The 19,014-nt window shown below is 43.6% G+C and overlaps 1 protein-coding gene across 6 annotated transcripts in view; it reads right to left on the bottom strand.

The window, feature by feature from the left end:
- LOC105881641 (stem-loop histone mRNA binding protein) overlaps window positions 1–19,014 on the bottom strand; it is a 230,380-nt gene that overhangs the window by 50,951 nt on the left and 160,415 nt on the right. Inside the window, exon 8 of one of the 6 annotated variants that reach the window (XM_012783359.3) lies at window positions 9,154–16,317. The exons of the other annotated variants lie outside the window; for them this stretch is intronic. Coding sequence (XP_012638813.1) covers window positions 16,201–16,317 — 117 coding nt within the window. The 3' untranslated portion in view covers window positions 9,154–16,200. Of the gene's footprint in view, window positions 1–9,153; window positions 16,318–19,014 lie in introns of those variants that run through there. 6 annotated transcript variants of the gene reach the window in all.

The raw sequence follows: 19,014 nt of genomic DNA, 5'->3' as shown, positions 1-19,014 counted from the left end.
GGAAGTGAAAAGTACCTGCTAAGAGGCATAGAGTTTCTTTTTGGGGTGATACTGATGTTCTGGAATTAGTGATAATAGTGGCACAAATTGTGAAAGTACTAAATGCCACTGAATTGTACATTCCAAATGGCTAAAATGGTGAATTTTCTTCTTTTTTTTTTCCTTTTACAGCTCAGGTAACCAAGCTGAGAAAAATGGTGATTTTTTAATGTATATTTTACTTTAATTTTTTGAAATGGGCAAAAGAAGGCAAGGTGGCTTACGTACTTCGGGAGGTGGAGGTGGGAAGATCACTTGAGGCCAGGAGTTCAACAACCTGATCAACACAGCAAGACTGACTCCATCTCTACAAAAATTTTAAAACAAGTAGCTAGGCCTGATGGCACACATCTGTAGTCCCAGCTACTTGGGAGGCTGAGGTGGGAGAATCACTTGAGGCCCAAAGTTCAAGACTGCAGTGAGCTATGAGTGCCCACTGCACTCGTTAACACAGAGAAGATCTTGTTTCTAAATTAAAAAAAAAAAAAAAAGTGGGCAAAAGGTCTAAATAGACATTTTCCCCAAAAAAATAGGCAAATGGCCATAAACATATGAAAAGATATCATTAGCCATCAGGGAAATGCAAATCAAATCCACTATGAGATACTACTTCTCACCCACTAGGATAGCTATAATAAAGAAAACAAAAAATAACAAGTGTTGGTGACAATTTGGAGAAACTGAAACCCTCGTGCATGATAGTCCACCATCTGTGTCTGTGGGCTCCACATCCAAGGATTCAACCAACCTTGCATCAAAAATATTGCAAAAAATTTAAAAATAACACAACCTTAAAAAATATTACAAATTAAAAATATAGGTAACTATGTACATAGCACGTACATTGTATTAGGTGTTATAAGTAATCTAGAGATGATTGAAAGCAAGGGGAAGATGTGCGTAGATGATATGCAAGTATTACACCATTTTATAGCAGGGACTTGAGCATCTCCAGATTTTGGTGTCCACGGTGGGTCCCAGAGCCAATGCTCTGTGGATAAGGAGGGATGACTGTGTTAGGGAATTCTCGCAGCTACTTTGGAAAACAATCTGGCAGTTTTCTAAATAGTTAAGGAAATACCATAAGACTCAGCAATTCGACTCCTAGGTATGTATCCAAAAAAACTGAAAATATACATCCACACAAAAACCTGTAACAAAAAAAAAAATTTTTTTTTTTGAGACAGGGTCTCTCTCTGTCACCCAGGCTAGAGTACAGTGGTATCATCATAGCTCACTGCAACCTCCAAATCCTGGGCTCAAGTGATCCTTCCGCCTCAGCCTCCCAAGTAGCTGGGACTACAGGCATACACCACCATGCCTGGCTAATTTTTCTATTTTTTGTAAAGGTGGGATGGATCTCACTATGTTGCTCAGGCTGGTTTCAAACTCCTGAGCTCAGACGATCCTCCCACCTCATTCTCCCAAAGTGCTAGGATTCCAAGGGTGAGCCACCACAACCAAGTCACAAGCATTCTCAACAGCATTATTCACAATAGCCAAAAGGTAAAAACAGTCCAAGTGTCTATCAACTGACGAATGCATAAATAAAATGATATATCCATATAATGGTATATTACTAAGCCATATAAAGGAATGAAGAACATGAATGAACCTCAAAAACATTATGTTAAGAAGCCCAACATAGAAGGTCACATACTATATGATTCCATTTATGTGAACTGTCCAGAATAGGCAGAAAGTGGATTAGTGGTTGCCAGGGCTGGGGGAGGGGAATGGGAATGACTGTTTACTGGGTACAGGGTTTCCTTTTGAGGTGAAGAAAATGTTCTGAAACTAGATAGAAGTGGTGTTACAACACTGTGAATGTATTAATGCCACCAAGTTGTACACTTTAAATGGTTAATTTTATTTTATGTGAATTTCACCTCACTAAAAACAATCTAACAGAAAGTATCCGGAAGCCTTCCTGGCAAAGATCTGACAAAACTGTGATGGGTATATAGACTTTCATTATGTTGTTTGCCATACTGTTCTACTGTTCCATACTTCTTGCAAATTTCACAACTTAAAACACTGAAGGAATAAAGTCAGGACAGCCAGTGGGGCCAACAGGATGGGAGGATGGGGGCAGGAGGAAGAGAAGACAGAACAAAAATCAGTCAATGTACACATAGCACAATATGGTTGGACCAGAGGACATGAGGCTAACTGAAATAAGCCAGTCACAAGTCCTGTGTGATTCCACTCACAGGAGGTTTCCAGAGGAGTCAAACTCAGAGACAGAAAATAGAATGGTGGGGGGCGGCAGTTGTTGTTTAGGGGACAGAGCTTCAGTTTGAGACAATGAAAAGTCCTGGAAATGGTGGTGGTGATGATTGTATAACATTGGATGAATTTAATATCACTGAGCTGTACACTAAAAAATGGTTAAGATAGTAAAGTTTGGCCAGGCACAGTGGCTCACGCCTGTAATCCTAGCACTCTGGGAGGCCGAGAGGCAGGAGGATCGCTCGAGGTCAGGAGTTCCACACCAGCCTGAGCAAGAGAGAGACCCTGTCTCTATTAAAAATACAAATTAGTCAGACAACTAAAAATATATAGAAAAAATTAGCCGGGCATGGTGGCGCATGCCTATAGTCCCAGCCACTTGGGAGGCTGAGGCAGGAGAATCGCTTGAGCCCAGGAGTTTGAGGTTGCTGTGAGCTAGGCTGACGCCACAGCACTCTAGCCTGGGAAATAGACTGAGACTCTGTCCCAGAAAAAAAAAGACAGTAATTTTTTTTTTTTTTTTTTTGCCCAGGCTAAAGTGAGTGCCATGGCATTAGCCTAGCTCACAGCAACCTCAAACTCCTGGGCTCAAGCGATCCTCCTGCCTCAGCCTCCCGAGTAGCTGGGACTACAGGCATGTGCCACCATGCCTGGCTAATTTTTTTCTATATATATATTAGTTGGCCAATTAATTTATTTCTATTTATAGTAGAGACAGGGTCTTGCTCTTGCTCAGGCTGGTTTCGAACTCCTGACCTCGAGCAATCCACCCACCTCGGCCTCCCAGAGTGCTAGGATTACAGGCGTGAGCCACCGCGCCCGGCCAGAAAAGACAACAGATTTTCTGTGTATTTCACCACGATAAATAAAAAAAAAAAAATCAGTCAATACAGCAAAATCAGGAAAAAGCACAAAAAGCATTTTTAAATGAAAGTGCAGTAAGATGGTGAATCCGGTGTCAGTGACCACACCACATGGAGGGTTTCAGTTCTCAAGACAAAAGTAAGTGCTCTCATGGGTAAAAAATCAACTGCTCTGCCACATGCTGTTGACAGGAGCCACACCCAAACAGGCCATTGGAGAGTAGAAGGGAGGTCCATCCAGCTAGGCCGTGCACGTCCACCTGGCTCTAAGGGAGTACCCTCCACTGCAGGGGCCAAGAATCCTCAGGGGTGCACCCACAGCTGCAGGGTCCCTGGCAAAGAGGGAAAGCCATGGGGAAGCGGCCTGAGACACTGTTGCAGGAGTGCTAACAGTAATCCAGGAGGGACGCGGGCACCGTCTGACACAGCCACATGTGCACTGACCTTCAGCACACATCTCTGGGAATTGACCTAAAGGCGCATGTCCAACAACACATCTGCCTAAGGGTCCCCTATGCAGTATCATTTATAAGGCAAAATATTGGAAACGACCTCAATGTACCTACCTGGAAATAAGTGAAATAAACCATGATACACCCACACGAAAGAGCTACACCCTCACAGGGGCACAGGAGAAAGGAGGAAGGCTCTGAAGTGGTGGAAAGACACGCAGGCCACCCTGGAGAGGTGACCATGCAAAGCACAAAAGAGCATCTATAAGATGCCACCTTCTGTGTAAGAAAGGTGGGGAAATAAGAAAACAGCCATCTCCCTGCTTATTATTACAAAAATTAGTGCAAGAAGGTAACCTGGAAAACACCAGAGGCGACTCCCTACGGGGCGCGGGGGGATGAATCCCTCTGGTAAGCCTCCCTGTGCACGGCCCCACACCTGGGTCGACGAGTTCTGACAAACACAATTGTGTAACTACCACATCAGAACATGTATATTACCCCCAAAATCCTTCCCAGAGACCCTCCTCTACCCTCACAACCACTCATTTGCTTTCCACAGTTTTGTCTTTTCTAGAGTTTTATATAAATAGAATCCTCCAGTATGTAGTCTTAACGTCTAGATTGTTTCACTTGAGCACAAAGTTGCGTTCATGTTGCTGCATGTATCCTACGGCATGTATCCTACGGCATGTATCCTACGGCATGTATCCGTCCACCCTTCCTTTTCGTTGCTGAGTGCTTGGTACTCCACTGTATGGATGCAGCAGTTTGCTTATCCATTTGCCTGTTGGGACATTTGGATTGCTTCCAGTTTGGGGTTGTTACAATAAAATTTCTATGAACACTGTGTGTAAGTCTTTATGTGAATGTAAGTTTTCATTTCTCTTGGGTAAAACCCTAGGGATAGGATTGCTGGATCATATGCTAAGTGTATGTTTAACTTTATCAGAAACTGCTAAACTGTTTTTCCAAAGTGGTTGTACAATTTTGCATTTCCACCAGCAAAGTATGACAGTTTCCATCCCTCCACATCCTCTCTAACACTTGGTATTTTCCGGGTTTATAATTTAGTCATTCTAGTGGATATGTAGTGGTATGTTATTGTGGTTTTAATTTGACTTTCTCTAATGGCTACAGACATTGGGCATTCTTCCTTGTGCTTGTGTGCCATTCACACACCTTCTTTGGTGAAGTGCCTATTCAAATCTTTTGCTCATTGCTTTGACCAGATTATTTGTCATTTCATTATTAAATTGTAAGAGTTCTTCATATATTCTGGATATCAGTCTTCTGTCAGATTATTTGTATTGCAAATATTTTTTTCCAGTCTATGAAATATCTTTTCATTTTTAAAAATTTTTTATTGTGGTGTAAAATATACATAACATAGAATTTATTTACCATTTAGGCCAGGCGAGGTGCACTCACGCCTGTAATCCTAGCACTTTGGGAACTCGAGGCAGGAGAATTTCTGAGGCCTGGAGTTTAAAATCAGCCTGGGCAATTGTGAGACTCTCGTCTCTACAAAAAGTAATTTAAAAAAAATGATGCTGTTCTACCTCGTGAGTGAAAATAAAGAAGAAAAAAAAAGAAAAAAGAAAAAAAAATGAGCCAGCGTGGCGACATGTGCCTGTAGTCCCAGGTACTTGGGAGGCTGAAGTAGGAGGATTGCTTGAGCCCAGGGGTTCAAGTTTGCAGCGAGCTATGACTGACTGTGCCATTGTGCTCTAGCCTGAGCAACAGAGCAAAACCTTGTCTCAAAAAAAAAAAATTTACCATATTAACCATTTTAAGTATACAGTTCAGTGTCATTAAGTACATTCACAATGTTGTGTAACCATCACCACCATCTATCTACAGAACTTTCTCATCTTCCCAAACTAAAGCTCTGTCTACATTGAACACTAACTCCTCATCCTCCTCCCCCAGCCCCTGGCACCCACCATTCTACTTTCTCTTGATTTGAATCTGACACCTCTATGAACTTAATGGAAGTGGAATCATGTAGTATGTGTCCTTTTGTGACGGACTGGAATTGTAGGTATCAATTTAAACTGTGGGATACTTTATGCAGACACACATCACACACACACACAATTTTCTGCCACTGTCCACTGAAAGGACCTAGAAGCAATGATAGCCCAGTAGCAATGAGCATACCCAGCATGCAGGGCTCCTCAGAGAAAATGGCTGACTTCAGGTATGGGATGGTAGGTATAGGATGAGCCTGAGGCATTTTGCTGTGACAAAAATCAAGAGAGTACCTCTCAACACAGGGGAATCTTGAAGACATTATGCTAAGTGAAGTAGGCCAGATACATAAGGACAAATGCTATATGATTCCACTTATATGAGGTACCCAGAATAGTCAAATTCAGAGACAGAGCAGAATAGAAGTTACCAGGGGCTAGGAGGAGGCAACAGTGAGGAGTTAGTGTTTAATGGGTACAGAGTTTTAGTTGTGAAAGATAAAAAAAGTTCTAGTGATGGATGGTGGTGATAGTTACACAACAATGTGAATATGCTTAAATGCCACTGAGCTGTACACTTAAAAATGGTAAGATGACAAATTTTCTATTTTATATATATATATATATATATATATATTAACACAGTGAAAAAAAGGAAGGGCCGGGTGCTGTGGCTCACGCCTGTAATCCTAGCTCTTGGGAGGCCGAGGCGGGCGGATTGCTCAAGGTCAGGAGTTCAAAACCAGCCTGAGCAAGAGCGAGACCCCGTCTCTACTATAAACAGAAAGAAATTAATTGGCCAACTGATATATATATAAAAAAAAAATTAGCCGGGCATAGTGGCGCATGCCTGTAGTCCCAGCTACTCGGGAGGCTGAGGCAGAAGGATCACTCGAGCCCAGGAGTTTGAGGTTGCTGTGAGCTAGGCTGACGCCACGGCACTCACTCTAGCCTGGACAACAAAGTGAGACTCTGTCTCAAAAAAAAAAAAAAAAAAAGGAAGTAAGGAAGGAACAAATAGATGGTGTGCAAAAGGACACAGAAGTCAGCTTGAAGGAGCTCCAACTGGCCAAATCTGGGACAATATGAGCACCAAAACAAATAAGGACAGTAACAGATACAGTCCACTGAATAAAAATCTATGAGTCCGTACCCATAATCAGTAAACAAATAGGCGAGAAGGGAAAGCTCCTCCTTACAATAGAAAGCTAGCAAATAAATGTATATGGGATGGAGGTGGCAATGGTATAATATTAATAGCAATAACTGATTCAAATCAGAATCATCATGGATGTTGCAATGGCTAATTTTATGTGTCATCTTGGCTAGGCCAAGGTACCTAGATGTTTGGTCAAACACATCTGGATGTTGCTGTGAAGATATTTTTTAGATAAGATAAACATTTAAATCAGTAGATACTTATTAAAGCATAATGTGGGTGGATCTCATCCAATCAGTTGAAGAACTTCCAAAAAAAAAAAAAGACTGAAGAGGAAGAGGGAATGCTACCAGCAGGCGTCCTTTGGACTCAATCTGCAATATCAGCTCTTTCCTGGGTTTTCAGCCTGCCCCACAGATTTTGGGTTTGCCAACCTCCACGACTGTGTAAGCCAACTTCTTTAAATCAATCACCCATGCAAGAGAGAATGAACCTTATTGGTTCTCTTTCTGGAGAACCCTGATTAATGACTAATACAGATGCTAAAACTAATGAATGAAAGTATCGGCAAAACTAATACAGATACTACAGTAATAGATGAACAGGGTATTTACATAACCTCAAAGTATTTCCCCAAAGACACTTAGCAATTACAAAGAGAAATGTAGCAAGTTCACGATAGGGAACACTGGCAGATAGCACCTCATCCAGGCGCCCAGGTTAGCATCCCCAACAGCAGAGTGATCGGGTGCCGTTTGCCTCCTAATACCACTAGTGGGGCATTCTCATGGAAAATCCTGATTCTGGATCTGGTCCCATGAGGAAATATGGGACCACCCAAAGTGAGCCAAGTCTTCAACACAACTCACTTATACTCTTCAAAAGTCAAAAAAAACAAAAGCAGCCAAAGCAGTCAGTGCACACAACAGGTGCTCAGCAAGTACCAAAGCAAACCCATGAGCCTGAAGCAGGAACAGGTTCTCTACGCAGGACACCACTGGGTGCTTTTCAAAAATGTCTATGCTGTATGAACATTCCCATCTTGATGACTACAGCAGGGTATTTTTGTTGTTTTTTTACTTTTTATTTCAGAATTTTACCAGGGCACACATATTTTGGTTACATAATTTGCTTTTGTACAAAGTTGTAAGTGTGCCCTTCACCCAGTTAGTGTGCATTGTACCCGTGAGGTGTGAATTTACCCATCCACTCCTCCCCCTCCCACCTACTTGATTTCCCCTGAGTTTTACTTCCACACATTTTTTTTTTTTTTTTTTTTGAGACAGAGTCTCACTTTGTTGCCCAGGCTAGAGTGAGTGCCATAGCGTCAGCCTAGCTCACAGCAACCTCAAACTCCTGGGATCAAGCTATCCTACTGCCTCAGCCTCCCGAGTAGCTGGGACTACAGGCATGCGCCACCATGCCCGGCTAATTTTTTCTATATATATTTTTAGTTGGTCAATTAATTTCTTTCTATTTTTGGTAGAGACGGGGTCTTGCTCAGGCTGGTTTCAAACTCCTGACCTTGAGCAGCCCGCCTCGGCCTCCCAGAGTGCTAGGATTACAAGCGTGAGCCACCGCGCCCAGCCTACTTCCATACATTTTTAAACGAGTGTCCCGTTCCCAGGAAATACATGCTGAAGCATTAGAGGCTAAAGAGTAAAAAGCATGATACATGTGCACCCAGGTGCCTATAGGTGTGCAGAAATAATATATGTGCACCCTCATGTCTGGAGTTGTATACACAATCTAGAGACAGAAGGTAGAAATGGTTCCTGGGGCTTGAGAATGGGAGGGCTGGTAGTGACAGCTCAGGGCTGGGGTTTTCTTCCTGTAGTAAGGAAAATGTTTTAAAACTGACTGTGGTGACAGTTTGCACAACTCCATGAATATGCCAAAAAGCCATTGAATCGTACACTTTTACAGGTGACTTACATCTCAATAAAGCTATTAAGAAGGAATAGAATGGCGCCAGCCACCCCAGGAGGTGAGTCCCCTGCCCAGGCAAACCCCGTCCTCCCTCGTAAATCACCATCAGCCTGACTTGTAAAATCATCACTTTCTTGCCTTTAAAAATAGTTTTATGGCCTTGAAGTGAATGCTTAGACATTTTAGTGGCTTCAGTCTTGCCTAGTTCTTTATTTGGAGTGCCTCTGGCAACTCTTATCTACATAAGCCCCCTACTGTCTCCTTTTCTAACCTCTTGCAGAACCTGGACCATAGGACCTGGGGAGCTGTCCATGGTCTGCATGTGGCTGCTGGCATCCTCGGGTGCAGCTCAACATGGTCCTAGTTCCTCTGGATTTCCTGCCAGTTGGGTCAGACTTGGCTTTGATAACCTTGGCAACACTATAGCTGGTGTGGGGCAAAAGCAGTTGCCAGTGGCATGCAATGCCCAGGTGTCTCAGTTCAAGCTACAAACTGTGCTATTCTAATTCTTTTTTTTTTTTTTTTTTTTTGAGAGTCTCACTTTGTTGCCCAGGCTAGGGTGAGTGGTATCAGCCTAGCTTACAGCAACCTCAATCTACTGGGCTCAAGTAATCCTACTGCCTCAGCCTCCCGAGTAGCTGAGACTACATGCATGCGCCACCATGCCTGGCTAATTTTTTGTATATATATATATTTTAATCAGTCAATTAATTTCTATTTTTAGTAGAGACGGGGGTCTCACTCTTGCTCAGGCTGGTTTCGAACTCCTGACATCGAGCGATCCGCCCGCCTTGGCCTCCCAGAGTGCTAGGATTATAGGCGTGAGCCACCATACCTGGCCAGTGCTATTCTAATTCAATTCATTCTTCTGCATTTATTAGTTGGATCCTTTTGTGGATGCTCCTGTCTGATGACTGCCTGGCACAGCTCATTTAGGATGGGCTAGAGAGATGCTCACTAGCTTTCGAGAGAGAACTGGCTCCTATCATCCCCCAAAAGTGACTGATTCCTCAACATATTTAATGACCTGCATTTCTTATCCCTTTTGAAGATCAAACTGTCCCATCTGTGGCGGGGAGGGGGGGTCTCTTCAGGTTGCTCCTGAGTCCTCTGCGCATGACTCTGGTGGGTCTATTGGCATGACCCCACTCCCTGCAATTTCTACAAGAAGCCCGTTTATTGAGAAATGGTATTTCAAGACCACAGTATGTGGCAAGGAATGCTCATGTGACCAGGCTGGTCACCGTATCTGGACCTTTTCAGCAGACAGACCTGGAGGGAACACACATGCACATATAAATAAAATCCTTCGCAACCACTACTCTGTTCTCCATTTCTATAATTTTGTCCTTTCAAGATTATCATATAAAACGAACCCCAGAGTACTACGTAACACTTTGAGATTGACTCTTCAGCAGGATTTGTGCCAACAGCTCCACAGTGTGCACATCCACCTTGTGTGTAACCGTTCACCCACCCAGAGACATTTGGATTGTTTCCAGTTTGGGCTATTACCGACAGAACTGTTATGAGCTTTCATGCACAGGTTTTTGTGTGAACTTAAATCTTCATTTCTCTGGTACAGATGCCCTGGGGCATGTGGTAGTTACATGTTTAGTTTTTTAAGCTGTCAAACTGCTCTCCAGAGTGCCAGTACTGTTGTACACCCACGCCAGTGGCATACAAGGATGGCTCCCAGTCCTCACCAGCACGTGGTACCACTGCTGTTCACCACACAGCCACTGTCAGGTGCTGCTCAGCTACATCCCTGGTGACTAACAATGCCAAGCACCACCCCATGCACCTATCTGCCATCTGCACATCCATCCTCTTCCATGAAATATCTGTCCCCATTTCGCCCATTTGCTAATTGAATGGTTTGTTTACTGTGGAGTTTTGAAAGTTCTCTACATAGTCTCATAAAGATACCAGTCCTTTGTGGATGTGTGGTTTGCAAATATTTTCTCCCAGCCTGAAGCTTGTCTTTTCATTCTCTTAGCAGGATCTTTCAAAGAGCAAGTTGTTAATTTTGATCAAGTCCAATTTATCAACTTTTCTTTTTTCTTTTAATTTTTTTTTTATTTTGGCATATTATGGGGGTACAGATTTTAAGGTTTCAATAAATGCCCTTTCCCCCCTCCCCCCTCCTTTTTCAAATAGTGTTTTTGGTGTCCAGTCTAAGAATTCTGCCCAGCCCCAGATCCCAATGATTTTCTACAAGTTTTATATTTAAGTCTGTGATCCATTTTTAGTTAATTTTTCTATAAGGAATGAGACTTAGATTGAAGACCATATTTTTGCTTTTGGATGTCCAAATGTTCCAGCACCATTCATTGAAAATACTATCCTTCTCCACTGAATTTTTTTTGTACCTTTGCAAAAATTTTACACCTTGCAAAAACAAAAAAAACTTGGCCAGACTTGTGTGGGTCTATTTCTGAGTTCTTTGTTCTACTCCGTTGATTTAAGTGTTTGTCCCTCCACCAACACAAGTCTTGAAGACAGTTCTATAAGCCAATGAGACTCATCCTCCTCATCTTATTCTTTTTCAAAATTGTTTCATCTATTCTAGTTCCTTTCCCTTTCCATATGAAATTTAGAATCTTGTCTCTGTCTACAAAAAATTGCTGGGATTTTGATACAAATTGCATTATAGCTGCCTGTCAGTTTAGGAAGAATTGACATCTTTGAGTCTTCCAATCCATGAATATAGCATAGTTCTCCATTTATTTAGATCTTTCATCAACATTGTACAGTTTTCAGCATACAGATCTCATATGTGCTTTGTTAGACTTGCACCTAAGTGTTACAGTTTTTAAGCAATTATAAATGGTACAATTTTTTTATTATTATTTCAGTGTCTATATGTTCATCATTAGTATTAGAATTTTTCTATTTTTTTAGAGATGGAGGTCTTATGACATTGTCCAGGCTGGTCTCCAAGCTCTGGCTTCAGGCAATCCTCCCACCTCAGCCTCCAGAATAGCTGGGATTACAGGGTTGGGCCACCACATCAGCCTCGTATTAGAATTACAACTGACTTTTATCTTGTATCCTATGACCCTGATGAACTAGTTTCAGGAGGGTTTTATTTTTTGTAGTTTCCCTGGGGTTATGTATATAGTCCATGTCCTCTACAAACAAAAGCAGTATTAGGTCATTAAATATGAAATGTCCAATTTCAAATCAAAGTAGTTTATTATCTTTCAAACAACAAGTAGTACAAGGCTGGGCACTGTGGCTCACGCCTGTAATCCTAGCACTCTGGGAGGCCAAGGCGGGTGGATTGCTCGACATCAGGAGCTCGAAACCAGCCTGAGCAAGAGCGACACCCCCATCTCTACTAAAAATATAAATAAACTGGCCAACTAATGTATATATAGAAAAAATTAGCCAGGCATGGTGGCGCATGCCTGTAGTCCCAGCTACTTGGGAGGCTGAAGCAGGAAGATCACTTGAGCCCAAGAGTTTGAGGTTGCTGTGAACTAGGCTGATGCCACGGCACTCTAGCCTGGAGAACAGAGCAAGATTGTCTCAAAAAAAGAAAAAATTGAACCCCCCTGCTCAATACCTCCTAGTTAAAAAAAAAAAAAATGTTTTTTTTAATTATATGCAGACTGATGATCAAATAGGTACACTTCCTCCCCTACCCCTCAAGCCACATGGGGTTCAAAGTAGACAGTAACACACTACTATGCAAAGTACTTCAGTTTGCCAAGTACTGTACCATTTTACTTAGCAGACCTTCCAGATTTGCCCACGTGAAATAACAGATCCCGTAATCTGTCACTTAATCAGCAGCCACCACACAGGCCCAGAAAGCCAAGAGGAGCTGGCTCTGTGGTTCAGGCAGAGGCTATTCGATTCACCTGGGAGGTTCTATCAACATTTTCCTACCAAAGGGACGGAGGAGTCAGCAACTTGGTGGCAGAATTGCTGAAAAAGAACCTAAAGGACAAGATCCTGACAGGCCAGCAAGAAACATGAATGGCTGCACAATACAGGGAGAACAGTAAATCTGGGGATGTGGGATGACAACTCTGATAAGCTGACCCCAGCTTATGTGGAAAGACAGAAAAATGACTCACCCACTGGGACAAGATAGCAATCAGCCTAGGATTGTGAAGAATTAATCATGCTGGACAAACTTAATTTAGTTCTGACACTTCCAGGTTCAATGTACAAGAATCAAGAATAAAGACAACTCAATCCTATCCTATTGGTTATTTGTAACACTCAGAGAAAATACTAGATTACATTAACAGCATTAAGAGGCAAGCACTGAAGTCTGAAGATTAATTTCCTTGCTGCTTAAAAGCTTTCCAAGAATTTAAATGTGAAGCAAAACCTAGCAGCCAGGGCAATTCTTCTGAAGCCCAAGACAGGCCTCAAACCCCCACTGGAAACCCCACTACCTGTCTCACTCACCCAAGGCGGGGTCAACATCCCACTTGCACCCACCCCCAGCCCTGACCTCACCCATCACGGCCCTGCTCTGACCACCATAGCCCACCTCTGGCCATATAGATTATTTATAATCCTCCAAAATGCAAGATATGCTCCCTGACAAGGCCTCCAAGTCCCACCCCCATCACAGGGTCAACCCTAAGTCAAGAATGTCATCTGAATCCACTCCCATGTGGACAGGGCTCCTCAGACATGGTTCCTTAAGGTCAGCTCCTGGGGTTGAGCCTCTCTACAGATGAAGACCTCAGAGCTAAAGAGACAACCTACTAGCCCTCAAGCCCGACCAGGCTACACACCCAACTTACAATAGTGGGGTGACACAGACCTAGGATGCCTGCAAGAGCCACTCCATGGTCCGCCAGGCAAACGTCATGTAGGCAGGTCCCCATGAGGGCTTGGCCTTGCTCCAGAGATTCTCCAAGCTTCTGGGCTCAAGGTCCCACCCTGGAATTATCCTTCCTCTTCCAGGAAAGGTGGCAGGTGTGTCTCAGCCTGCTTCCTGCTGGTCCAAGACCTCTTTCATTTCGTATTGCCCAGTCCTTTGCAGCCCAAACTGGAGATGATTCTGCCAGCGTAATTCTTTCAAAAGCTTTTCAAGACTCCTCTGATTCCTACTGGGGTTCAATTCATTAGACAAAAGCCACACACACAAGTCTCTTCAAAACACCTTGTCTGGGCCGGGTGCTGTGGCTCACGCCTGTAATCCTAGCACTTTGGGAGGCCGAGGCGGGCGGATTGCTCAAGGTCAGGAGTTCGAAACCAGCCTGAGCAAGACCCTGTCTCTACCAAAAATAGAAAGAAATTAATTGACCAACTAAAAATATATATACAAAAAAAAAATTAGCCAGGCATGGTGGCGCATGCCTGTAGTCCCAGCTACTCGGGAGGCTGAGGCAGAAGGATCGCTGAGCCCCGGAGATTGAGGTTGCTGTGAGCCAGGCTGACGCCACGGCACTCACTCTAGCCTGGGCAACAAAGTGAGACTCTGTCTCAAAAAAAAAAAAAAAAAACAAAACACCTTGTCTGTCTCACGCTCCTGCCGAGGGACAAGCAGCCCTGCTGCTAGAAAGGTCTTAGAGGGTTGCAAAGACACACCCTCCACTTCAGCATAGATCCGGCCTTCCTGGTTGTCCTCTGGATGCCCCCTTCGCCATCTGGCAAGGCTGTGGACATTTGAGAGCGCTGCTCCTTCACAGTTAGCGTCTTCCCCTTGCTGTTAGCTTCTCCTTATGCTGTTTTAGCTTTTAACGTAAGCAGGACGCCAAAAGCTACCTGCCTAGAAACCTTGGCCACACCATCCAGCTCATGAGACATTTTCTATGTTCTGCCATCATGGTGGAGGCAACAGTGTCACTACACTTTGCTCTAATATCCCACATTATCCATACCTTCCTGCTGGTCCTCACAGCCACAAAGCCAAGGCTTCCTCTAGCAATTTCCTCACAGACACGCCTCAAAAGTCCTCCCACATCTTAGGACGTTGTTGGCAGTCAACATGCTACACTCCTATCCCAGGGCCTTTGTACTTGCTGCCCTCCCTGGGGTGATAGCACACCTCGGCTAAAACACTACCTCATTTTGCATCCCCCAACCACCCTGAAAATACTGCCAAGTGCCTGTCCCTAGCCTGTTCTACCTGACACCACACTTACTATCTTATCTCCCCACCAGAGTGTGAGTGCAGACTTCAGGCGGTCTGTCTCCTGCTGTGTCCCAGTGTCTCCCACACTGTACCTGACACAGGTACAGTGTTAACTAAACAAGGAAAGGCTTCTGCCTTTTCAAACTCCTGGAACAAAGTTGCCTGAGCCCATTCCTCGCTTTAAGCGAGCCCAGTATCAATTCTGAAGGAGTGTCTTTGGGACGTGGCTATGGCTATGGGCTGGCAACCAAATCTGCCGATAGGGTCCCAGATTCAGCTATGGAAGGCAGGCTATGGCTAGGCACCCCTTAGGACTCAGCCCGTCATCCCAGTTGCTGAGGAATAAGTATGGAACCTAGATCACTGACTCCCTGTTTGGGGGCAGGGCACCGCCCCCAAACACCCTGCTCCTTCACTGGGTGAAGGAACCCTCACCCAGTGGCCAGTAAGGCTTGATGAGCTGGCACAGAGCCACAACTCCTGAGCACTGGTCACAATTCTCTCTCCACACCGTGTGTTGCTCTCACCTCATGCCACATGAGCCCTTCAGACCTTAGACAGATGTACACTCTCATCCCCCCAAGCACATTAGTTCTCACAGGATCTAGCCCACCTGGCAAAATCCTAAATCAGTTAAAGGTTTATTTTTGCAATATCATTGCATACAAAAGCAATAGAAACTTAAGTCTTAACAAGAAATTTACGATTGAATATTTGAACACAAAATCTGTACACAATATCATTTACAGAAATTTTACATAGCGAATTAACTGATTGCAAAAAAAGTTCTTTCTAAATCCTTCTGCTGCCTTAACTCTTAGAGCATTGTAGATAAAGAGCCTACCTAGCACTATTTACAAGTATCAAATTAAGACAGTAAAACTTGCATAAAACCCATTAATTTAACATTTCAGAGCTCTGTATGAGGAAAAAGACCCACTTTGACATATTGGAAAAAGGCCAAAAACCACGTTTCCATGAAGATGTTTAGGTGTCTGACACTGAGAATACTTTGTCAGACACGTGTAAAGAAGGCTGACTCTAGATTGGTCCCATGAATTCATGGTTAAATCCAAAACAATCCATCTGACAAGTGGCAAGTTTATGCCTAAAATACTTGTGGAAAACATGTTAAAGGATACTTGTAAGTTTAACTTGGAGGATGGTTAAGAATAAGCAATTAAGTTTCTTGCAAAATTGCTTTGAGTCCAATCTTCCTTGGATTTAGCGCCATTAACAATTTAAAACATGCAAAATACACTCACTGGTACATAAAACTAATGTTTCTTACGAAAATAAGGCAGGAATAACAATTCATCATGAGATAATGAGCTATTAACAAAGAAACCATCCAGGTACAAGGGCACAACACATGCTTGGCCTTAGCTGGCCTTCTACCAGGTGTGGGGGCATTTGTTCCTCTGGCCACCACCAGGTGGCACAGTTAGCTCATGGCTGAGAAGTCTCTCAAGGGTTCAGCTAAACAAGCTTCCAAGTCAAACTCATCCTCCACTTGGCAGTCCACGTGTCTGATTTTGGTGGGTGTGCCAGAGTACACATCCTAGAAAACAGAAGTGTGGGTCATGTTGGCGTTCAGACAGACATTAAGCACAGGCCTATTACTCGCCGACTGAGGGGACAGCACACACTTCTGTGCCCAGCAGCAGCACAACAGGCCCAAGACACACCCAGCATCACCAGTGATGATCACATAAAGGCAGAACACAACAGAGAATGCAAAGTAGCTAATTAAAACTCATGGGCCCAGCTGGTGGTTCACTCATGCCTATAATACTAGCATTCTGGGAAGCCAAGGGGGGACAATCGCTTGAGGTCAGGAGTTTGAGACCAGTCTGAGCAATAGCAAGATCCCGTGTCTACTAAAAAATAGAAAAAAAATTAGCTGGGCAACTAAAAACAGAAAAAATTAGCTAGGCGTGGTGGCACACGCCTGTAGTCCTAGCTCCTCAGGAGAGTTAAACAGGAGGATCACTTAAGCCCAGGAGTTGGAGGTTGTTGTGAGCTACGCTGACGCCACAGCACTCTAGCCCAGGCAACAGAGCAAGACTGTCTCAAACAATAAAACAAAACAAAATAAATAAAATAAAACTCATGGATAATGAATAACATCAAACTTTAGCTGGAAGTGTCAAATTCCTACCCAATAAACTATCCCCTGCCCCAGATTAGAATTAGCAGCTCACTGATCCCTTGACATATCTGAGCCACAGCTACCTCAACTCTAAAGGGAGGTTCTGTGAGGACCAGGCACAGGACATCACCCACTTGTGATGTGTGAAGGAGAATCACACCAAAATGGCCGAACCACCAACTGATCAAGGGAGATCTGCCTCAGCTCCAGCATGGCAGATCCGGAGACTGAAGACAGGCCTTTCCTGAGCCCACCTCACCCCTAAACAGGCCACTTCACACACCCCACTCCTTAGTGGCATCACGTGATATATTGCACATGAAGATGTACACCTTAATTGCAGCTGAGATGGATGTTGATGATATTGCAAAGAGGGATCATATGTACCATTCACAAAATACTGTATAGCATACAAAGTTTAGATGTGTACATATCTTATAAGCACAGAAAGAATTCTAAAACGTACAGAAAGAATTTTAAAAGGCCTCTGGTTGATATCACCTGAATCATGATATAAACTTAACATCACCAAAAGGACAAATAGATACACACTTCTTATTGTGGCATTCTTGCCCAAAGGATCTAACCTGACCTAATCCCTACGGATACAATCCAGCAACTCCAAATGGACACTGCTTTACAAAAACTAAACTGATTCTCTTCAAAGAAATGAGTGAAGATCATGCGGAAAGGCCGGGAGCCCATTCTAGGTGAAAGGAAAGAGATAGGGTAGTTTAAGTGTGTGATTCTTTTTTTGGGACACAGTCTCAACTTTGTTGCCCACGCTAGAGTGCCATGGCATCAGCCTAGCTCACAGCAACCTCAAACTCCTGGGCTCAAGCGATCCTCCTGCCTCAGCCTCCAGAGTAGCTGGGACTACAGGCATGCGCCACCATGCCCAGCTAATTTTTTTTCTATGAATTTTTAGTTGGTCAATTAATTTCTTTCTATTTTTTTAGTAGAGACGGGATCTCGCTCTTGCTCAGGCTGGTTTCAAACTCCTGACCCTGAGTGATCCTCCCGCCTCGGCCTCCCAGAGTGCTAGGATTACAGGTGTGAGCCATCGCACCGCACCCAGCCAAGTGTGCGATTGATTCAACGCTAGATCAAAAAAGGAAAAAATGCTAAAAAGGACATTGGAACAACCTGAAACCTGAAATGTGAATTGCTTATTAGACACAATTTTGTCAATAATAACATTTCTTGATTAGGTGTGACAACTATTTTGTGGTTATGTCCCTAAGAAAATCCTGAATCTTAGGAGACAAAATTGGTAATATTTAGTGGCAAAGTTTCACCACCATTTTCAAGTGGTTGAGGTACACACACAAATAGGAGATAGCTACATAGGTGTTTCTCTCCTCCCCTTCTACACATCTAGCCATCAACAGCCTCCTCTTCTTGGAGGCCCCCAGGATCTCTCACCAGGACCCCACCCTCTCTAATCCTGCCTCCCAGACCCCAGCCTCTTTGTGGCCAGGCTCCCTCACACCCATGCAGTCACCTCTCCTCTTCTCTTTCCCCTAGGATTGCTCATTTACTTCTAACTGCTGACACTGCAGCTGGCATGTCATAATCTGTTTCTTGAACTGGGACAAGAGTTGCATTTAAAATACTACAAAAGCCGGCCGGGCGTGGTGGCTCACGCCTGTAATCCTAGCACTTTGGGAGGCTGAGGCGGGTGGATTGCTCAAGGTCAGGAGTTCAAAACCAGCCTGAGCGAGACCTCGTCTCTACCAAAAATAGAAATAAATTAATTGACCAACTAAAAATATATATACAAAAAATTAGCCGGGCATGGTGGCGCATGCCTGTAGTCCCAGCTACTCGGGAGGCTGAGGCAGTAGGATCGCTGAGTCCCGGAGATTGAGCTTGCTGTGAGCTAGGCTGATGCCACAGCACTCACTCTAGCCTGGGCAACAAAGTGAGACTCTGTCTCAAAATAAAATAAAATAAAATAAAATAAAATATTACAAAAGCCATTCTTAATCCAAACTAAGGATACCCACCTGCCAAGATCTGGATAGGTGTTTTAGTTCTATCTATGTATAACTATCACAAAACTGAGCTGGCTCAGTTAAATATCCTTTTTATCTATAGTTAAAT

The sequence above is a fragment of the Microcebus murinus genome, chromosome 16 (assembly GCF_040939455.1).
Source record: "Microcebus murinus isolate Inina chromosome 16, M.murinus_Inina_mat1.0, whole genome shotgun sequence".
Taxonomy (NCBI): domain Eukaryota; kingdom Metazoa; phylum Chordata; class Mammalia; order Primates; family Cheirogaleidae; genus Microcebus; species Microcebus murinus.
The sequence above is the reverse complement of the archived record's forward strand: the minus strand, read 5'-3'. Positions and strand labels throughout refer to the sequence as shown.